General features: G+C 44.3%; 1 protein-coding gene across 2 annotated transcripts; it reads right to left on the reverse strand.

Annotated features, from left to right (window-relative positions):
• Positions 1 to 1893: 1893 nt before the first annotated feature.
• LOC308364715 (E3 ubiquitin-protein ligase DTX4-like) lies at positions 1894 to 24033 on the reverse strand. 2 transcript variants are annotated; one of them, XM_080837932.1, is made up of 8 exons: positions 23769 to 24033; positions 23301 to 23515; positions 15475 to 16639; positions 7589 to 7812; positions 7396 to 7457; positions 5202 to 5522; positions 4800 to 4889; positions 1894 to 4442 (listed from the first exon to the last, which is right to left on the reverse strand). In XM_080837932.1, coding segments are annotated over exons 1-8 (2304 nt in total). In that variant the 5' UTR covers positions 23771 to 24033; the 3' UTR covers positions 1894 to 4217. The 2 variants fall into 2 exon arrangements, with proteins under 2 accessions (XP_080694058.1, XP_080694059.1); XM_080837933.1 differs by having other exon boundaries at positions 4283 to 4442; positions 4800 to 4921.
• Between the last annotated feature and the right edge of the window lie 236 nt (positions 24034 to 24269).

The following is a 24269-nucleotide window of genomic DNA, read 5'->3' on the forward strand; positions in this document are numbered from 1 at the left end:
TATGAAGGCGAGACACTCATCTTTCTTTAAGTAGCCTATGTAAGGACGACTTGTTACCCTCAACCCCTTCGATAGCAAAGTCTGTACGGCTGATCCAATCACGTTCCTAGGTCCAGAATGTCAAAACCCAGCCACATTGCAAGTTCAGAATTTGCCCCCCAATCAAATATCTAGGCCTAGGTTTTCGTCGTCCAATCACTGTACATGGTCAGAATGTCTCTCAAATCAGGTTATTATGCATATTAAGTTTTCTAAAGATAAAAGACATTCTAAATAATAATAATAAAAACATTTTTGGATGTTGTAAACGGGAGATAAGCGGGATAACGGCCTCCGAGCTGTACAGTTCTACAAAGACAATGGACTTCGCGGAGTTCACTTTCTTTGCGGAGTTCTTTGCCCCGCAGCGTCCATTATCTTTGTAGAACTGTGCAGCTCGTCGGCCGTTATCCCTTACTTAACAACTAGTTGCCCAGGCGATAATATGAGGGCGAGACATTCCTACATACTCATCTTTCTTTAAGTATGTAAGGACGCTTTGTCACCCGGAACCCCTTCGATGTTGGCGGTACCTGGCGGCAAGGGAAAGTCTGTACGGCTGATCCAATCACGTTCCTAGGTCCAAAATGTCAAAACCCAGCCACATTGCGAGTTCAGACTTTGCCCCCAATGAAATATCTAGCCCTAGGTTTGCGTCGTCCAATCACTGTACATGGTCAGAATGTCTCTCAAATCAGGTTATTATGCATATTAAGTTTCCTAAAGATAAAAGACATTCTAAATAATAATAATAAAAACATTTTTGGATGTTGTAAACGGGAGATAAGCGGGATAACGGCCTCCGAGCTGTACAGTTCTACAAAGATAATGGACTTCGCGGAGTTCACTTTCTTTGCGGAGTTCTTTGCCCCGCAGCGTCCATTATCTTTGTAGAACTGTGCAGCTCGTCGGCCGTTATCCCTTACTTAACAACTAGTTGCCCAGGCGATAATATGAGGACGAGACATTCCTACATACTCATCTTTCTTTAAGTATGTAAGGACGCTTTGCCTCCCGGAACCCCTTCGATAGCTCAGTTGGTAGAGCGGAGGACTGTAGACGTACTATGCCGATATCCTTAGGTCGCTGGTTCAAATCCGGCTCGAAGGAGGAAAACTTTTCCCATCTGGACTCTGGCTTACGATGAGATATGAACAATGCTGTTTCAAAGCATCTATTTCAAATATTTACAGATTTTTAAATACTTGTTCCCATTGGAACGACTTTGTTGTGTTGAATAGGACAGGTTGACCAATGTTTCTCCATAAGAAATTAACGTAACAATCACAAAACACTACTACTTTTTCACATGTTGCATGTTGCACTATTACTTTTTCAATATTGCATGTTCACATGCAATATTGCACTACCCACATACATGAAGCTTCTATGCCTCATGGTTAGTATAGGCCCTAGGTTAGTTCAGGCTATTGTGTGTATAATATGTTCAGTATACCTCTAGCAGTTAGTGCAAGACATGTAGATATGTGTCTCTGTTTAGTATGTGTATTTATGTTTAGTATCTATAATGTATATTTATTGTTTATCTAGTAGGTCTACTATTTTGTCTTTCATAGGTATATCTTATGTTTAGTACTTATTGTTAAGTTATGTTATGTTATATCATGTGGAGTACTTATGTTGTGTTATGTCTTGTTATGTTATGGTAGTGTGGTACGGTGTCCTGTCCTAAGAATTTCAGTGCCCAGACCGACTAATCTGACAATAAAAGACTTGACATGTTTATTTTCTTTATTTTTTGCTTGCCTTACATATTTCCGTAACTTTTTGAAATTTACAAACCCCTCTCTTTCAGCACTATGTACATGTTTAATGCTCTGTTGCTGACCAAAACACCACTCCTCTAAAGTCTGACCATCTTACCTCTCTTGGGAAAGGCAATATTTAAAAAATACCAACAGAAGAGGCAAGACAGTGCAGTCTACCTGGTGTACACATTGGTTGAACACATAGCAGCCACATTGTTGTTGACTTGACCTCAGTTTTAGCTTCTCTGTGGGTGACAATGAGGTGTCCAATGAAGGAGTGGGTCTGCAGAGAAAACAGCACTTTACATAACACTTAGAGAAGTCCACCTTAGTATATATTCCTTTTCACAAAGAAAAGAGATTTACGTACATACAGAAATTCTGTACACAATGAATTATAAAGACCAAAAAGAATGATGACAAATCATCACTCCTCTCAGCACAAATGCATTTAGGTAAGAAAAATAAATGACATACAATGGTTATATACAAACAAAACAAAAAACAAGAGACCAAAATTGGTTATAACTGAAAATTGTTTATAAAGAAGTTATGCAGAGCAACATATTATCATAAGAAATAAACTGGTCATTTTCAAAAGAAAAACAATTGTGCAGCTCATTCACTTATTTGTACCTCATATAACAAGTCTGTAAACAGACACATTCATACATATTATCAAGTATAAATGCATGCATACTGCCGTTGCATGGGCTCACTCTTGCATTGTCACATACTGAAAAACAAACATTCTCTCACTAACTCACTCACTCCAATTCACTCATTCACACACTTCGCCCGTACATCAGGTCACTGGACATAGATAATGGTCATAGACCCAACTCAATAGACTGGACAGGGAATAAGGGAAATGGGAGCAATCCAAAACAGGGGGGTGGGGGGCTGACAACAGTGTGAAACACTATGTTAAAACAGCAGAAATATGCATCTTTTAAGTCATATGGCACCAGAACATCACCTTCATAGGTAATATATAGACTATAATGCCCGTTTCTGTACTTTCTGAGGGGGGTTGGGGCATAATTGGATATCTGGCCTCTTCACTGTGGAGTTCTCAAATTACTTATTTCAAGAAAGACACTTTGGTCCAACTGCCCACCCAGTGATCTTTATCTGGATGATCCCTCCAACCTGTTGCACTGGTTGCTCCACACCAGCCACCATAATCTGTCCAATCTGAAGTCCTTGCTATCTTTTCTCTCATCTCGAATCCTAGGACCAGCAAACACTGACTCCTACCTTATCACCTCTCCAAGAAGAGGTCATCTCCTTTTGACAAGCAAAACAGGTTGCTCATTTACACATCTCAATGTACAGGCATTAATGCAGGCAAAGCCCCCGTCTATTCACAGATAAAAAAAATCCAAATCACCATCATTATGAGACACTGGCAAAGACAATTTAGTATTCATGGCAGACCACTTGCGTGTAGGGTGCCACCAGTCTCAAAACATTGTGAGTACAAAAGTAAAAAGAAAGCAAAAGTCATCATACATAACCTGTACAAAAGAAATACATAAAAGTAAATGTCAGAACATGATGAATCTAATGCATTGGATGGTATTGAACAACAGCAATATTCTGGAAAAGGTATTTGGGGTAACATGTTCCTCTCTACATGGATAAAAAAACATGGAATGTATTTGAGACACTTGAGGGCGCCAGAGAGTCAAAATTCAAACAAGCACTGGCTACCAGTCCTCCCATCCTTTGTATGCACATGTACATGTACATGTACACATTCAAGTTCAAGCCCCACATGCAATAATTTGACCAAACAGACTCCATATTTTGGGTTTTGCGAAAAACAAAATGTTGTCCTACCCCTATATTAGAAACTACATTCATAGAACACCATTTCTCATTCTTTTTCCTTCCTTCATTTCCTGAATCCCATTCCACCTCCCCCTCTGGTCTTTCCTTCCATGTTCCTTCTTTTCCCTGCTCTTTAAATCTTTTCACCATCTTTTTCCTTTCCCTCTCACTCTAAACTCTCTCTACTCACATCTCTGGGTTAGCATCAGCGTGTTAATTAATGTAATTAAAACCTTATAAGAATTAGTACCTCCTTTATGCAAATGTCTTATGTATCTTCATACCTCAGATTTAGTCAACAATACTGCCCGTACCTGGGAGCAACACATACAGTACTTAGTTTTTCATGTCAGTTGAAGTCATATTCATATTCATATTCTGCATATCATTGCAGCAAAGGACTTCCTCCCTCTCCCTCTGCCTCTCCATATTTACTCTTATAACCAGGCTGCCCTCTTAGTGTCTCACACCCCCTCGTCCTCCCTCCTCCAGCATGTAAAGCTCTGGCAGGGTTTTTAGGGTCCTTAATGCTTTCCTCTTCTTCAGCTCCTCTCTGCCCCGCTCCCTTCTCCCTCACTGCTGTATCTGGTCGTCCGTGATGCCCTGGGCCTTCAGCTCCTCCAGAACATTGTCCAGGTAGCCGGGGTCAGGGTACCCGTGGCCTGTGAGGTTGGAGCCGAACTCGGTCTTGTGGTGGACCTCGTTCCAGATGACTGTGTCTGACTCGCCGGTGGTGCTGGATGTTCCCACAGAGAAGATCAGGCGCCTGTCCCACGCCACCAGCAGTAGCCGCAGCACCTGAGTGGGAGATGCACACGTCAGACACACAATTCACGAAAAACACAATGCATCAAAATCATGCTACTTACACAAAGTGGGGTGTGTAATACAATACATTGGCTTTCACCCTAGGGCGTAAGAGAGAGACTGCTGAATGTGAAGGTTTTGTGAAGTAAACATCTGCTTTTTAGGGGTTATGAGATGTACAACAGACATATATTTTATTTGAATGACTAGACACTGTAATGCATATAGGTAATACATTTGAAAAACATGTGACAAACTGATTTCATCATGGTTTCAGGCGTCTAAGTGGACTGGTCTGCCAATAACAGAAACACAAGAGGACGCATTCACACACGGGAGAGAATATACCTTGCGCCCTTTCTCGCTGTCAGGGAGATAGCAGTGACGAGGGAAGCCTCTGGCAGTGAAGGCTTTGCCTGGGTTTGGGTGCTCCGGTCCCTGAAAGACGACAGGGGACAGACACGTAAACTCTGAGAACATCCAAAAAAGTGAAGGAAAGATGACTTGGGACAATCAATTTCACAGGCACACAATATCTATGGATAGAACCTGCAACCTAAGACTGAAAATAATGGGGTGGTACAAACAAAAACAATAAACAAAAATTACAACAGTAATAGTAATATTTGCTCTTCCATTTGAGACCACCTGCACATTGCACGTTTGTACACAGTTTTATTTATTATATCCATGCAATTTCCAAACAATGAATATAATATCTTAGACGTGTGTCATCTTAATGTGCCTGACCTGGAGGCCTGGAGGGATGTTGTAGATGATGCGGATGGTCTTGCAGTCGGGGTGCCCAGGCAGGGAGTGGGGGATGACGTGGTATTCCATCTTGCCGGGTGGCTGGTTTCCCGTCTTCACCCCGTAGATGGTCTTACACGTGGGGCACTGGAGGCTGCCATCTTTATTGCCATTGTTGTACATGGCCACCAAGCACTGGACATGGTACTGGTGCCCACACTGGGCCAGACGCCCCACAGACTCACCCCGCGAGATGCCACCCACCCCAGGGCCTTTGTAGCCGGAGGGGCCCACGAGAACCTCCATGCAGATGGTGCAGTCCTGTTGAAGAACAGGAGAGTTAAGGATTTATTTCACATGAACCCCATATTGGCGTTACAGAGAATAAATGTATATCATTAATGTATACAAAATGTGTTAAAGTTGTGTGTTTAGCTGGTGGCATGATGAAGGTTTCTGTGTGGTATTGTGGTGTTTACTTATACAGTGGGGAAAATAAGTATTTGAACCCCTTGCGATTTCACAAGTTTGGCCACTTGCAAAGAAATGTGTGATCTATAATTGTAATGGTAGGTGTATATTAACAGTGAGAAACAGAATATCAACAAAAAAATCCAGAAAAATGCATTTTATAACATTTATGACTTTATTTGCATTTGATGCAAAAAAAAAGTATTTGAACCCCCAAAACTGACTGACAAAAATGACTTAGTACTTGGTGGAATAACCCTTATTGGCAAGCACAGACGTCAGACGTTTCTTGTACTTGGTCACCAGGTTTACAAACATCTCAGGAGGGATTTTGGTCCACTCCTCTTTCCAGATCCTCTCCAAATCTTTAAGGTTGTGTTTTCAATGGAAGGGAATGAGGGAATGAGGTTCAAGCCCAATATTCCACGTTACATGGCCCCATCCATAGTACCCTTGATGCGGTGGAGTCGTCCTGTACCCTTGGCAGAGAAACAGCCCCAAAGCATAATTTTTCCACCTCCATGCTTGATGGTGGGTATGATGTACTCTTGGGGTCATATTCAGCATCCCCCCCCCTGTCAAACACGGCAAGTCGAGTTGATGCCAAAGAGCTTGATTTTGGTATCATCTGACCACATTCTGTCTCCCAATCCTCTGTAGAATCATTCAAGTGTGCAATGGTAAACTTCAGATGGCCCTGTACATGCGCTTCCTTGAGCAGGGGGACCTTGCGAGTGCTGCAGTACTTCAAAAAATGACGGCATGGTGTGTTGCCAATGGTTTTCTTGGTGACTCTGGTCCCAGCTGCCTTGAGATCATTCACAAGCTCCCCCTGTGTAGTTCTGGGGTTATTCTGCACCTTTCGAATGATCACTGATTCCGCACGAGGGGATATCTTGCATGGAGCCCCAGACTTAGAGCGGGTGACAGTTGTTTGGTGTTGCTTCCATTTATGAATAATCGCACCAATAGTTATCTGCTTCTCACCAAGCTGCTTGCCGGTGGTTTTGTAGCCCATTCCAGCCTTGTGCAGGTCTACAATCTTATATCTGACGTCCTTGGACAGCTCTTTGGTCTTGCCCATGGTGGTGAGGTTGAAGGTATGAAGTATGATTCTTTGGACAGGCTTCTTTTAAACAGGTCACCAGTTGAGATCAGGTATACCTTGTTAGACCTAATGAGGACTAATCTGTGTGCTTTTTGGGCACATAACTGGCCATTGGGAGCCAAAATTCTTGCTGTTTGCTTGGTGGTTCAAATACTTATTTTTTGCATCAAATGCAAATAAAGTCATAAATCTTATAAAATGCAGTTTTCTGGATTTTTTTTGTTGATATTCTGTTTCTCACTGTTAAAATACACCTACCATTAAAATTCTAGATCACACATTTCTTTGCAAGTGGCCAAACTTGCGAAGTCGGCAGGGGTTCAAATACTTATTTTCCCCACTGTATTTATGCGTCACCAAAAATAAATAAATAAATAAAAGTATTGAATCTAAGATATACAACTTCTCTTTGACACAAACTAAGTGACAGAACAAGACACTTAACATTTTGCAGGAGAGTGTACCAAAAGAAAGGACAAAATGGTCCAGCTATCTGTGTTAACCTCCCTGAAACTAACTGCACATCAACTTTAAGCTTCACCTAAGTGGTTGAACTCAATGACCAGTCAAGTAGTTCCTCTGTGTACAGACACTAGCAGAACAAAAGTTTCTCACCTCCTCTGGGGGACTTCGGACCTTCTGCAGATAGCGCTTCACCACCTCCTCTGGAGTCTTGCCTATGGAAGAGACACAGAACAGAACACTGACCTATGGTGTACAGGTGTGTTTGATTTTTTTTTTAGAGCATACATATTTATGAAGGTTTGTATGTATTGTATATGCGCATTTCTGCTTGCTCAGCACCCACCCTTGCGAGCTTGCTTCTTGCTGGTCTTCCGGCAGCAGTGTCCGAGGCCGGGGATAGGCTTGATGTCACTCTTGCTGACGGGCGGCGGGTGCAGCACCAGCTTAGGCGGGCGCGTGAGGCAGACAGGCAGTGCTGCAGCACTCATCAGGATCCCTGTGATGCCCGCCAGCGCAGGATGCACTGGGCTGGAGCCATTCAGGTTCTTCACTGGCACCGTTGGCACCCTGCAACAGCAGACAGACAGTTAAGTTACCAACATGAATGGGATTGACAGTTTAGCTTCATCAGAGTTTGGATTGCACCCCAGCAAACCAGAATAACCCGGATGGTAATTGAATCCTGGCATTTCACGACAAAGACGCACAGAGTCTTCCCTGTAAACCTAACAACCTTTCACAAATTAAGATTCAGTGCATCCAGAACTAATAACAGCCCTATTTACAATGTCAAGGGGAAGGTGACTATGAAGACAACAGGTATTGTCTTGTATTGTATTAAGTGTTGAAGTAGAGTAGAATCTTGTTGGTAATGTTGTAGGACTGTGATGTGCACATGACACGTATAAATTCTTGTCATTCAAATAAAGTCTTGACCTAAGCCCTTTAACGGGACCAACTCCTCTCGTGTCACCAGACTTTCCTCCAGGTCCACAAAGCCTTTCTAGACTCAAGAGCTGAGGATTTACCTCACATACACTCCTACATTATGCCACTGACTGGAGCCCCCATGCAGCCAACAAGCATCAGAGCAATCCGATCAGATCGCACCCAGCATCACCCACCCCATCCCTGTTTAAGTCAGTTTGACACGTGCACACACTAATACCCTGGAGCTTCGCCTCCAAGGTGCTGAGGTGACACATTTTCACATGTCGCAGTCATGACCTGTGATCTCTTATCTTTCTTCCATGCCCCGCCTCCCTTTCCGTCTGCCCTGGTAGTGCCACTGCCGACTGTGGCCACATTTTATAAACATCCAGGAGGCCAACCCTCCCTTGCTCTGCTGACCCTGTGATTCCCACAGTGGGCACAGACAGGAGAGCAGGCGGACCTTGGCTGCCCTCTGACACATTCAACCAGGAGCTAGGCACATTCCCTCTAGGTACTTTGTGTATCAGATGCCAGCCGCTGAAGGGGCGATGTGTTTCTTTGCAAAAAGACTATGGCTATTTTATGTAGTTCATGGAACAGGTACAAAGCCTTTGAACAAGAATTTCAGAATGTTTTTTTTTTTTTTTTTTTTTAAACAAACCTTAGTAAAATAGACCTCTGATCAGTTCCAGTGTTTGTTTTCAGCACCCATTCACACACATCACTCTCCTTCATAAGTACATTTAAAACAACTGCGGTTCATTTCTATAGTGCCTCCTAATTCTAACTGCTTCTGATAGCAAACCAACAGACATTCAAAAAAAATTACTGTTATCACAGTAAGACTACCTTAGTACTATTCCAAGGTAATCTTGAATTCGGCCATTGCCATCAACTCTGCCCAAGTCACAAACAATTTCATCTCAATCTCGTCAATACTCTCCATACATGTGGCCAATCACAGACAGTGTTAATATTTATTCTATTAGAGTTGTGATGAGTGATGTGAATGGTCCACAGAAGCTGTGGGTCAATACTCACTGGAAAGGCCTGATGACGGTCATCTTTCCCCGGGGATGCAAATCAGAGTGACAAAATCAATCAAGGGACTGAGAAAAAATATGCTTCCAAGAAAACCTCCAAGGAAAAAGGTCAAGATTTGAATCTGCAGTCTCTTTTAATTCCAATTCCACTCCGCCAAGTACATTTGAATATCTCCTGTATTCTGGCACTCAAACTAGAAGTTTGTCTCTTTCCTTCCCTTTCTGCAGAAATCCTGTGTGGCTATGTCTCTGTGTGCTCCTCTCTGTATATACACCGCTGCCTGAGTCTGGCCAGTCTCTTATAGTACTAATCCACCTGCTGACCTACCTTACAGCAGTGACGCGCCTCACCTGCCTGGGATTACCTCCACATGGTCTGTTCATTTGACAAACCTTGCCAACTCTTAGAGCACTAAAAACTTTACATACATGTACATTGATTACATGATGAATGATTAACACTATTCAACAACTTTTTAATAATCGAAGCTCACCATAGATCAATGAAAACTAACTGATCATATTATGTTTTATATGAATTTGGTTTGACTATTTGGACCACAGTACTATTTTACTAGTACTAGATAAGGCGAAAGATGCAGTAAAAATCACTACACTGACGGCATCTGTGCAACAAAGGAGACCAACTGGGTCTGCAAACATCAGTGGTCAGATACCTCAAGGACTCCACATCTTTTATCTCCCTGCTTTTCTAGAGGGAATTACACGTTTGAGTGAACCTCCTGAATAGACTTTTTAACAGAAAAAACTCTGAACAAAGGAGAAAGAACCAACTAAATACTGAAGCAGTGACTTTTAAGACACAATTAGACAAATTGGCTCAATCCACAAAACACAGTGGCCAGTGTCTGACCCTCTATAGTGGGGTCACAGTTACATCCCCGAAAGGGTTTTGTGAAGCCCCTTAAATGCCAAACCACTGGGCAGAATTCAGTCTGTATATGCAAAGTATTAACACTTGGCCTAATTGGAGAAAGGGTGGGGGCAAATGGATTAGATATTGAACCACCAACACAGAGATTATCGTCTGGGGATTATCATTATTACAGGATGCTCGGGATGTAATGGAAAACAGTTGATTAATACTCTGATGCTACACACTGATAATTCTTTATTTACGCTAAAGGAAATAAGAGAGACAAACTGGCTAGCTAATATTTTGGCTTAACTGGCCATGTTTACCTGTTTGTTTGTGTGCGTGTGTATGTGTGTGTGACAGAGTGAGTTTGAGAGTGTATGTCTGTTCTTTTGTTGAATACCTTACCAGAGAGATGTTATAAAGCAGAGCCTAGCAACACTTGAATGGGTCAGTTGCATGAATCAGCACAACTTCGGTTTACTTGTACATCTGCCATGTAAGGTAGTGAGAAGACAGCTTCTGGTGGGAGGAAACCAGCAGGGGACTGACGGAGTGAGGGCGTCATCGCCTGTATTAATACCCAGCTAATGCGCTGCTTTGTTTGCATCAAGGCACTGGGATGAGGCCAGCCACTAGTGGCAGACTGTGGAGAATGTTAAGTCATGTTTGATACACAGCTAATCCAAAGAGCATTAACATACTTCTCAAACGCCCCACTGACAGACACACACACAGATACACACAGATACACACAGATACACACACACACACACCCAGCACACTCTGAAGGTATATTTAGAGTTGTACTAAATCGCATTCCACCACTCACCACATCGTGGGAATAAAGATAATGATAACTTTGACAAAATAACTAACATCTAATTGCCATCGGAGTAACCCATTGGAGGGAGTTACATGATAGCAAACTGCTTTCTTAACTACTTGGAAGTGTGAATGAGAGACAAACAGGTGTGAGAGATGACTGACCCACATCTGATGAGTGCTCACGTGCCCAAACAGCAGTGACTTGACCTGTGGGTTTGTTATCCTTTAATGGACTCAGAGCTCAAGCATATGGGTGAACAGAACTGTGGTGAAACCCTTAATCCTACATCTACACACCATCGATCTCCACACACACAAACACACGCAAAACCCATCCGATTACTACCCATCCGACACCCATCCTCACCGATTACTCACTCATTGATGAAAGCTTGGCAAAAACATCTTAGGTTCCTTGGTTTTATACTGCAACATCTTCTTACAACACGACTTCTCAGCTGAAAATTAACATTACTGCATAACCCCAGACCCCCTCAAGTGTATCTTTTGGCTTGTACTTGCTGTGATACCTTAACAGTACACCTTATTGAGGTACACCTCTTGCCTCATCAAAAACTGGTACAGGTTTATTGTATGCTAAAATAATTTTGAAATCTAAAATCTCACGCTTTCCTTCTCTCTTTTCTATTCACCTCTATTCTTCTCTAAAAACAGCTGTGAATAACCTGTCTAGGCACCTCCACTGATAATTGAAGTCATTATTTCCCTTCCTTACAGCAAAGGGAAGACATTTTGATTTCATGGGGACACACATACTGTAACACCTTACTGCATTTGTTACATGGGTGCTTGCACACATTTAGATTTGCCAGTCAGGGGTGCACCTGACCCCCTTTGAGACCCTGCCCCGCCCGCCCCACCCGCCCCACCCTGGGCCTCCCCGCTCCTTGACAGGTCCCTTGTCTCTCAACTCCCACTCATTCCTTCACTCCTTTTATCTGCTCTTGCTCTTTTCTGTGTCCAGATGGTCATCTGAGCGAGGTGAAATCCAGGGTCATGATTTACAAGAGAGTGCTGCACCTCACATAGGGTTAGCTATACAACCACAGCTACTCTCTCAAACTCAAGGGACACAAATAACCACACTCAACCTCACAAGAGCATTCATATTCACACATGGACACACACTCATATCCAGAAAAACACTGAATCTCTGAAAACGTAATTACTGTTCAGGAATGTGTCATGGTCCTATGATCAAACCGATGCTATATCCTTCAGTACAAAGACGAAGAACAATGAAGACGTCTGACTGGTTGGACAGAGAGAGGGAACGTGTGTCTGTGTCTGTGTCTGTGTCTGTGTCTGTGTCTGTGTCTGTGTCTGTGTCTGTGTCTGTGTCTGTGTCTGTGTCTGTGTCTGTGTCTGTGTCTGTGTCTGTGTCTGTGTCTGTGTCTGTGTCTGTGTCTGTGTCTGTGTCTGTGTCTGTGTCTGTGTCTGTGTCTGTGTCTGTGTCTGTGTCTGTGTCTGGGTCTGGGTCTGGGTCGTGAACCCACAGCTCCCTCTAACGGGAAGACAAGGTCATCTCCATGGATTTGTTGAACTCCAAAACAAAGTCTGGAATGGAAACTCCAGACCCTCCAATTAATCATTCCCTTGCTTTCTGCTTCCCTTTCCACTCTCATCTACTGTAAGGTATCCCGTCTTCTTTTCTCCCAGCTATCTCAATGTCCTATCATTTTTTTTTCTTTCACAACCTCCACCCCCACTCCACTTTTCTTTTGTCCATTTCTCACACTCGCTGGGAAAACAGAGAGCACATTCCATCCCACAGCCGCACTGGAAGGTCAATATTTACTTGCTCAGCATGTGCGCCTTTCTGCTTACGAGGTCATTCTGCGTGAGGTTCTGAGGCTGTGTGCAACTCTCTGCGTGTAAGCAGGCCACTGATTGACACCTGCTAACAAACTATTTCCAGAGTCTGGCCGTTTCACACTGTTTTCCTTGTCCACTCCCAGCGCTCCCCATTTCTTGTTTTCTTTTCTTTTTTTTCCTCCCTCACCTATGCCCCTTCTCTCCCACACTCTCCACAGGCACAGATTTGGCTGAATCCAGTGCTCTCGCACCAATGTGCGATCAATCTCCCAGTCGCTCTTTTGTCTCTGCCTTCCCTTCTCTCGCTCTCAGGATGTGTGACAGCGTCTGTGTCTGCCTGGCAGACTTCAGACACCACCCCCTCTTAGCCATGCATACACACACAGGCACACACACACACACACACACACATGTACACGAACGAACGCACACACGCACGTACACACACACACATCTCCCCTTCTTCAAATGCCTCAAGATAGACTGAGACAGATCCGGACAATAATGGTTGTGCCCTCTTTTGTCTTCGCAATTTCCAATTGCCCCCCCCCCCCAAATCTCCCCAACCTTTCCTCCCCCCCACACACATAAACACACACACACACACACACACACACACCCCGCTTTGCCAGCAAGGCAGCATTGTGTTGCTAATGCAAACTAGGGCTTGTCGGAGTGCAAACAAAAGTTGTCATGGAAACCCACCACAAGCACACAATGGGGCTGAGGAGTACCCCCATCCACATCCCAGCCCAAACCCCCACCCCCTTATCCAAACTCTGTGAAGCCTGGGAAGCAGGACAGCAACAGGGGATACAGGGTGCTTGGGGGTGGGGGTGTTCCTAGAGACGGAGGGAGGTGCTGACCCTTATCAACCCCCCCCATCATCCCCCAAGGCTATCCTCTCGTCTCCCTCATTCGCTCATACTGCCTGCACTCTCATTCCTCTACTCTGCAAGCACTTCTCTTTCTGTTCCCAGATGGCCACGGGCCTGACACGCACTGAATGATTTAGCAGTGTGAGAAACACACTCCCACACAAGCATACCTACACACCCACACACACATGCTTACAACCATGCTTTCCTGCAACACCAACACACATACTGACATACACATAGGCGCACACACACACACAAAAAAGCTTCTTCAAAACACACCACACACGAAAGCCTTCTCTCTCCCTCTCTCTCTTTCCCTCTCTGATGGTAAGCCTCAAACTTAATCGTTCATGTACAGTCACTGACATTGTCATCTGGATGACAGAATGAACAAATGGGATTACCCAGACTCGCACTGTCTAACTCAAAACACATGACAGGAAATGGAAACAAAGAGCAACAGCCCAGACACAAGAACCACTTCAAACCCTTGGAGAGCCCGACTGAAATATAAGTACTTCTGGGAATGCAATTTTAATGCAAGTGACAAATGCTCAGATGCAGATCTTCCACTAAAAACTCCCAATTACTGACACAAGTCCCTCAAGAAAAAGAAAAACTTTGTGAACATAAAAGCAAAGTGTTATTAACATAAGGAAAGTGTTATTTTAAGAAACCTGATGTGAAGCATATGTGCAAGCTAAGAATTCGAACACCACAGGCATTTCTGAATATCCCTCCAACCTTTGTGGTTGCCACCTTAGTGATAAAAACAGAAAAATAGACAGCTTTCCTCTTCCCCACAACTCGCTGCTTTCAGCACTTCAACTGCCACTGATAAAATCAACGACAGGGAAGTTAAAATCGTTTGCGTGGCCACAGGATTATGTTTCTGCTCTCTTTCTGATTCATCTGTACATTCATTCATTCCTTTTCACATGTCCTTCCCAATTTCTAGACAGCTTTGGTTCCACCAGTGTTAAAGTGATCAGCCCCTATTCTGATGAAATCCAACATTCTGCTTTGGCAGTGTAATAAAAGTGTTCTGAACACATCATCTAAATGACTCAATGCACTGTGCATGCCAAGCTTATATCCCCTCTCTGCACCATATGCAGACACTTAGCTGAGGATGTGGGCAGCAGCGTTTCTAATCATCGAAAGCAGCATAGGGATGTTGTGAGACAGGCATTAAGATCACGCAACAAGAGAGAGCGTCTCGGCAGTTGAATTTCAATATTTACACTTTTACACACAATCCTCAACGATTTTAGATGGGCTTGGCCGCAGAGTGAAAAATTATGTCAGGATGTACAAATCACCACAGCGCAGAATGGAAACCGCCACCCTTTATTCCATTTTATCAGAATTTAAACAGGGTTGAATTAGGTTGGGTCATTTTTGTAGTTCAAGAATGCAAGTCAGAGTTGTTTCCTTGACTGACATACAATTTCAAATGATGCATTTATCATACAAAACAAAATGAAGAATTTGGGAGACCATGGAGTCTACATCATTGACTACATCTCGATTTCCATTTTAGTCATTTAGCAGACTACAAACAAGGCTTTTATTTTCAACAGACCTCATTACCAAAGCTCCTCCAGACACCACTGTTGTAGACCAGGCCAATGACATTGCTCCAAAGCTTTCCAGTCTGCCCCAAAACTTAAAGCTAAGGCAACACACAATAACCCCCCATGACAAATAGCAAGGCTGAAACTCCTCAAGAAACAGTTAAATGGAACAACTTTGTATGTGAAACACAGTGAGCACAGTGCACATTGACACCAAAGTGGATAAAGAGCCATGTGGTTATGTGGTAACTCACCCTGAGGCAATAAGTGCCCGCGACTGTGCCATGGCAATGCGTTGCAGGGCAGGACGGCTGAGGCCTGCCAAGCTGGCACGGGCTGGCAGTGGTGCAGCACAGGCGGCAGAGCGCTGTGTGGGCACGGCAGGTGAAGGCAGGGATGAGGATGAAGAGGTGGCGGCGGTCGCTGTGGTTATAAGTGTGGCAGTTGGCACCGATGGCGAGGAGGAGGTAGATTGGGGGAGGCCAGGTGTGGAGGGCGTGCCTGGAGGCTGCTGCTGATTGGCTGCTGGTGGCGGCTGAGGTGGGGGCAGAGGCGGGGGAGGCGGGCGGTTGGAGAGAGAGAGCGTGGCTGTGCCAGAGGTGAGCAGGGAAATCGAGTGGGCAAAGGCGGCAGCACTTATGCGTGGGGAGAGAGTCCTCGCTGAGGAGGCGTACGACAGTGGGTGTGGCAGAGTGTGAGAGTACGAGTTCGAGTTAGTACCAGTTGAACCAGAAGTACCTCTGGCTGTACCTTTGGGGCTCAGGGAAGGCTTGGACTGCGAGGGCTTGCGGCCGAGAGTGTAAGAAGCAGCCACAGCATTGGCTTTAACACTCATGACAAGCATACATTGCTGACAGGCACACGGCTGACCTAGTGATGCTAGAGAGGACATGGAGACTGTACTGCTGGGGTACACAACACTCCCATTACTGCTACTGCCGCCACTGTTTCCTCCACTGGATGAGGTTAAACCAGACACCCCAACACCTAAGAGCATCCCGGTCGAGCCCCCAACCCCAAGCCCTGCCCCTGTACCCCCGCTATCCCCACTATCTGTTGTAGCTTCGCCTCCTCCACGTCCTACCCCTGTGCCTGAGGTTGCCCAGCCTCCCTGGCTAGATTTTGGGAGCGGGCCAGACACAAGAGGGTAGGCCATGTCTGAGCGCCGTTGGATGCGCCTGTTCCGTTGCGTCTGCCGGTTTATCTGCGTCATGCTCTGGAAATCAATGAGGTAGCAAAACCCCAGCGGTGCAAGGTCCAGCCAGGGTTGGTTGCGGTCCCGAGCTGCCTGGATGGTGATGCCAACTTCCATGTCATACGTTGTCCAGGAGCCTGTGTCATTTTCCCACTCCCATAACCAGCCCTGGCCAGGCGCCGATGTGGGATCATAGAAGCTGCGTCGTACTGGTCTCAATGTGCCTGTACAGAGACAGAGAAATTCAGATTAGTTCAAACTTCTACAGAAATCTGAAAACAGTATAGCAAGAAACATGAGAAACATGGTCAGGAGCCAAAAACATAATGAACTACAGAAAGCATAGGAACACCATGCACCCTGAATGTGTGATGGAGGACCTCTATTTAAACTGGTGTGCCAGGGAAACAAGGCTGAGACAATGGGTGTTCTCTCTCATAGTATAGTCTTAAGTATGCTCCTGTGAACATGGCTACATTTAGGCAGAGACGTTATATGGGACATATTGGATTTGTAACTGGAAGTCCTGCCCTGTATTTTGAAGAGCCGATCCCATTGTTGGAAATGGCATAATTGATGTTACGCCTTGCCTGCATGTTCTGTTCATTTCCACTGCTGCCATAGTAATAGCTGTGCCTTAAATTTGGTGCATGCGCAGTGAGCAAGTCAACACAAAGAAGTATTTTTTTTGTATCCTTTCCATTTATGTCCGATTCAGGTGATACTTTTTCTCATACATGGAGTTATGGATCTCTGTGCATTCATTTAGAAACGAGACTGATCTTGTTTGACCAAAAGAGCTGCCTGGAGGCACTGCCAAGATGGTTGCCAAGAGGCGAGACTTGCCTAAAAAGACTTTGATTGAGGTCCGCACATGGTGTGCATGACACAAAACGGTGCGTGTGGACTGGACTCGGAAGTGATATGGGCCAGGAAAATAAACGTATCTGTTCAAATTACACAACAGCATCAAACCAAAGCATGTTAGAGTACAGAGTTGGTTCCACAACCAACAGTTTGACACTGTGATTTTCCTCCATATGCATAGAAAATGAGTTTAACTGCAAAAACTGTAATTACTCCCACAAAACTGTTAATTTTCCAATTAATTTCCTTGTGAGAGTGTGGAGCGCTTGGCATCAAATTGGCGCCCTAAGGAAGCGGATACAGAGACCCTCTAATCACGACCTAGGCCATCACCGGGGAAGAAGGGTAGCAAGTTTATTCAATCAATGCCAATATAACTAGGCAAAAGGACATGTCCAGGGGATGCCTGGCATCATCAGGCAATGGCACATTGGCATTGAGGGAGAAAAGCCAAGAGCCAATATCAGTCTATCTATGGTCTAAAGAGGATTGGACTGTCTCAAGGCAGAAGACCTGAAATTATATAGCTCTTTCTGATGTGGTTCCCTTTGAGCCACTCTTCACAATTGAAAGCATTATGTACTTGATTCAACTGAAGTATAGCACACATTAAATGTCTGCCTGACACTCAAACATTAGTGCCTAATGACCCGGTTACAATGTAGTCAAATTCTTATTCTGCAACCCAGTTTGTGATGAATGTATCTGCAAATGTGTGAGGAAGTGTGCGGCTTGTATGTTTCAGTCCCTATAGGTTCCCATCTAAAAAGATTGCCGGATGTCTCGGATGTCCTGATGTCCTTTGATCACCTTTCATTGTATTTCGTCTCTGCTTATCAACTTCTTCTACAGACAATAATCACTTCCTGCTGGGACTCCATTGTACCTGAGGCCCCTCAGGTCTTTGTGCTGTAGAGTATTTCTTGTGTGCCTTTCATTAGCAGCACAAAAGCATCAACAACCCTCAGAGTCAGCCTCACCAGGGAGTGGGAGGGGACCTGGGTCAGAATGATAGGGTGTGAGGTCTAACCCACCTTGAATAGAGGTACTCACAAAGGTAAACACAGCGCAGACACCTGAAGCCGACTGAACACCTCATTACAAAAGCCTGTTCACCGCGGGATTACAGTGTTGGTACTTTCAATCACTTTGGGCCAAGACTGTAACTGCCTTTCCACCATCAGGCCAAAACGTTGTCTCGACAACATAATACTTAATAATGCCAGTGTAGAGTCTTGGGAATGATTACCATGTATTGTTCTATTGTGCTTATTAATCTGCCCTTGGAAGTGACTTAAAACAACTACAATAACAGACAACATAGGATGTCAACTTAATGGAGTCATGCATTTCCCACTCTTAGGATAACACGATTGGTCTTCTCTGACAACCAAAATGCAGTGAAAAATTATATAAAACACATGATGAAGCAACCATTCAGTGAATACATACGTCATCTGCTACTTGGTTCAGATGTGATGAGTAGTCTATTGTTATCTATTGTCCCAAGGAAATGTTTTTGTGGGCATATTTCGGAATCATTCAATCACTGGAGAATCAGTTTGAAACAGCATTGGAACAGTCACTCATGGTTGGTAACAAGTCACCATAGTTACACCTTCAAGTCATCTGGTGACAGTACTGCAATCAGTTTGCTATACATTAAGTACTTCACCGGTATCTCTGAGGTTCAAGGACTGGAGAAGTGCATTTTGTTCTGTTAACGGCATGAACTGCAACAACCGAGACACTAAAGGCAGATTTATGGTCATCCGTATGCAGATAGATGTAGACACAGATCGCCCTCTCTGTCGTGGCAAACCCTGTCCGAGCACCCCTCCGTGGCCTGACGTGCACCTCCCAAAACTTGTAACTATCCAACTCTGTCTAACCGTCAATACATTGCTGTTTACCTTGTGGGTAGTAGTATGCCAACATTAGATAGCTGGCTCAGACACCTTGCAAATCCCCTCAGACGTATTTTTTACATTGCACAGTGTCTATTTCTTTTTTTTTTTATCTAAGCAAAACAAAATGTCAAACAAACTACTTTTATGTACAAATACGACCATCTACAGAGTTTGGTCCGACACCACCATCTTTCTTTTTTTTTAATTGCTTTGCAACACCCACAACCGTCGGAGAACCATAACTGAAAGAGTCAGTCGAGGCAACTGTGTGACCACGGAGAAACGGATTGTATTTCGGCCTTAATTCTACTCCACCATGGAATCAATCCTAAAACCTGGGTTTTATCCCAGATTCCTCTAAGGAAATTTCAGCTTAATAACCTTTACACCTCTTATTTAAAACATAAAAACCTTCAGCTGAAAATAACTGGTTATCACAGAGCAGAGTGCATTATGCATGGCCTTGACAACATTTTCAGGTGACTGGAACAAGCCTCTGATAAATGCTGATGAAGGGGCCTGAAATGGTAGGGGTCACAGGTCAAACCTCATTATCAGTTTCACATTCAGAAATTGAACAGATGGTCATGTCCACTTTCACACGCAAAGGATAAAGCTAAATAATACAACAGACATGTGTGTGCACTACCAACACTGTGAGTTCATTAAAGTCTGATGATGCATGTCCACTAACAAAAAGATAACATTTCAAGGTGGTTCATTTTTCGACACTTCCACTAGTTTAAGCCTTTGCATACCTGTAATTTATGACAATTAAGTTATTAAATGTTTGATATGAGACAGTGGACTGCGCAGCTCAGATTCACAATATGTTCAGGATCCCAGGACCCCCGAGTCAGCACAAAGCCCTCAAGCAGGTGTGTGTGGGGAGGGGGATGTCCAGCTGGTCTATTGTTACTCATTTCTTGCCTCTGTGGACCTACTCCTCCTCTGTTCCTCTCTCTCTCTCCCCTTCTTGGTCTCACTCTATCTTACACACACTGGCTGGGAGAATCAACACACTCCCATGGGAGAAATTATAAAGTTAGTGAGTCAAAAAGCTGCCCACTGACAGCACTGCCCAAATCTATGGCCAAACAGGCTATAGGGGGACGGCCTTCAGTCAGTCTGCCATAGTATCAACATGGATACAATAAGTGACTACAATGCCTACCGACTAAAAGGCTTGGCTGTGGACGGCTGCCTGCAGTCAGTTTGTGCTCTGACCATCTAAAGCCTTCATAAGGCAGCCGTATGCTCTGCTATTTCCAAGTTAGTGATGCTGGACAACAAGATCACAATTACAAAAACGTGACACATCTTCACTTTCTCTTTCTCTTTCTCTCTCTCACACACTCACACACACACACACACACACACACACACACACAAGCTTAAATGTAATATATTTTACAGAATTTCCCCCAATCCTTCACAAATCAGTGGTCACTGACTCCCTCACCCTCTTGCAATCCTCATATTGAGTAGGATGGGGGAGGGACAGACAATGGCTTTTCTGACAGTGCATGGAAGGTTGACGGGGGTTGGGTGGAAGGTTGATGAGGGTGTATATGCTGGGGGGGTATGTTGTCTCAACACTCTCCTCCCTGCCCCACAAAGAGCTCCTTCAAAGCTTTGTCCTCACTTGTCTGTGAGGATCTCTATGCTCCATCCATGTCTCTCTGCACACATTTTATAAACACTCACATACACAAATACATACACCAGGGCTCAGTGAGGGTTAGACAGGAGGGCCGTCAGCATCTGACCGACAGTGCAAAGACACAAAGTCCATCTTATACACACAACTTGCAACTAGTGTTTCCTTGAAAAATCCTACGTTTTGCTACCTGTGCAGAGACTGAGTGCAGGTCTTGTTGAAAAACAGTAAATGTCCTCTTCCTCCTCCTTTCTCCATGACCACTCTTAACCCGATCACATGAGAGTCATCAGGCGGAGAGCAACACAATCCAGCCCTGTGTGCTCGCCTCCCCAGAGAAAAGCCTCTGCTCCTAATCATTGGCTTGCGTTGGAAAACACACTATGAATGACAGTGCCCAGGGGGCCCTCGGGCTGATGAAACTCTACTCCGCCTGTTGCACAACCAGCAGGGAGAACTTTTTTTGTATTTCTCTCCCCAACTCTTCCACTACTCTCATCCCCCTTTCTTCTGCTCTCCCCTCTGTCCCATTGCCGTTTTCTCCATGTACTGCACTTCCCCCCTTAATTGTGTGTGGATGTTTTTCTTTCTTGGTCTGATACTTTTCAACTTGGAAGTGGCCTCAAACTATCTCTCTCTCTTTCTCTTTCACTTTCACACACACACACGCTCCAGATTTCTCCACAGGGTGTAGCCGCTTTGGTGAGACCTCATCCTCTCTGCAAAATGTGTGCGTTTCTGAGTAAGTCTGTATGTGTGCGAGTGTGAGCTTACTGCCTCGTTCCCTCTCTCTCGAAGCCCCAAACGACCCTCTGACCCCTGCCCTATAACCCCCAGCTTTGTAAGTGTTTGGGAACGTGTCTTGCTTAGCCAGACCAGCTGGGGTCCTGCAAGGACTCAGACAGCAGCTGTCTCCCCCCACTCCTGTGCAGTCAGTCACAAAGGCTGTACGTGTGTGTGTGTGTGTGTGTGTGTGTGTGAGAGAGAATGTGCATGACTGTTTGATTCAGCATTTATCCATAGAAAGGACATCATCATAACCTCAACTTTGGGAATATGAGTAAGCACTGTGAAAAAGCTGTAAAAAGTCAGTCTCAAATTCTCCAAGTGAAATTCATTCTGTGCTTAGCCATATGTGTTTGTCAGATGGCATGAGTGCGTCTTTGTACTTGTAGGGCATTTAATAGTATGGCCGTGGGTCAGAGGGCCACTCCAATCAAACAATGTGTGGCTTTTCGTGTAACAAGATCCTGAAATGCCTCTGAACAGAGTCCACTGCTACTTTTAATGCAAATAAGGCGAAAAAGATAATGTCATTTTGCAAAAGATCAAGATAGTACAGTGCCTGTGTGTCTCAGCTACAACAGTGCAACTTACTTTTTCTGCTCTTGAAAATCTAAACAACTTTTAAGTTGAGCAGGTTTATCCATGTTGTACTGAGAAAAAAAAATCACCCATTTGTGTCAGGGTAAATAGAAACACTAGTATCAGAAAATTATGGGAGACGCATTTCACATTTGTCTCTTAAATGAGCAGCTATACCCTCAACGTATCTCTGATCACAACCAGGGACTCAGAAAAGGACTTTTATCCTCATTGGGCCCTTTGAATCCCACAGACTAGGTTGATGGTGACTGAGAAACCTGCCTTTGTGCGTAGTTCCAACAATGCAAAGAGCTTTCCTTAAAATTAGGTAACTGAAACGTTATGGAATTTGAGGATTACCTCTGAACATATAAGCAAGTTTGTTTGTTATAGTTTTGAGTTGGATCTACTGTCCGATTTAATTTATCACCTTTCAGTCAAGATGCCTTTAACACAAGAAGGGGAACTTGCAATAGCAGTCACATTGTCCACTTCTACTTAGTAGCAGCATATTTTCAACCATAAAAACGAATTGCTGTAAAAACAGACAAAAGTGTCGTCTTTCATGGAAAATGTCATCTTTCAAAGGAAGATTTTTGACAACACTCTCATAACATTCCTCCACAATGTCGCAGACTTGACCTTCCATCCATGCATCTCTGCTCATTAGGTTTTGAAGTCTGGCATTCACAAGCTGCTCTTAACACTGTCCCCACAGATTTCAACCACAAGGAACAGCTGCATTGTTTCTGTATTGATAATTGGGGAAAGAATTCGGTAATTGGGGAAATAATGTGGCTCTATTCACTGAAGTGTGTAACCACTTGTTGTAATGCAACGCACTTTTATCAATATATCTGGATGAGAGGGCGATCTCAAGCCGATGTATCTCTATCATTGGACCTCCTATGATTTTTAAGATATTTCCTCTAGTCTCTTTCACAAAATCTCTTTCTTTCTCCCATTGTGAATAGCGAGAAATTCAGCCATGCACCCAATCACTCTGTAATATGTAGCTACAAAGCCATATTTAAATCTACTGACCACAGGATACATTTAACATGAGGATAGTCGTTCACTTACCTGTGTCCTGCCGAAACTGATGCATGGATTGTATATCTATAATGTACGGCGAGAGGCGGTTGTCGACTTGGCCTAGCACAACGCTGCCGCCCCGAGGATCGCTTCGTATCACCGCCTCGATGTGGTGAGACACGGCTGGGCTGTAGGGCCGCCACCGTCCGTGTTCGTTGAGCCATTCCCAGACGACCACGGCAGAGGCCAGTAACATCGTGTCCCTAAAAACACCAACACATCCGGTTATGTCCGCTTCGATTTGTGTAAAGCAGCACCTTTATGGACAGGAGTTGTCCGATTAGAAATTTGCATAAGCATCGATTGCCATTTAAATTGAACAGAACCCTACGGTAGCCTAAATCGCCTAACGTCAGGCGTTTTACAATTGCGAGTAGCTTACATGCCTACTTCTAACAAGTCAATGGTCTTTTCGGTGTATTAGATAACATATAGGCCTATTGGCAACGTACTCACATTTGTTCAGCTTTTAAATACCTAACCCACGAAGACGAAGCGTAACGGCTGAAACCTCCGTCCCACTTCCATCGTAGTGCAACTCACTTCAGCACACTATCAATACCGGATCAAGACAAACAAAAGGTAGACGTGAGCTGTTATACCAGCACTGAATCGATTAGGTCCTCAGTCCAGCGTATTCCATGTGCTGTGGTCAAAATAGGGTTTCTTGGCTTGACACTGTAATTCACATTGGCACTGTGCCTCGAATCGCATAGTCGGCTACGATGTGGAACGCCTGCTTTCACTCGGACCGGGCAGAAATCAGGGGGCCACTCGTCAGTCGTTCGGGGCGTTCCGTATGTTTGAAAGCGACACCCTACACTGCAAAAACACAGATTCTAGTCTGTGTGAGTCACTCCAAAATATTTCACAACAACGCTAAGAAACAGGTCTGACCGGTCGAAGTCGTGTTTTTCTGCCAGATAGTAACTGAATTGGCCTCCATAGGGTATAGCC

The sequence above is a fragment of the Sprattus sprattus genome (assembly GCF_963457725.1).
Source record: "Sprattus sprattus genome assembly, chromosome: 4".
Classification (NCBI taxonomy): Eukaryota; Metazoa; Chordata; class Actinopteri; order Clupeiformes; family Clupeidae; genus Sprattus; species Sprattus sprattus.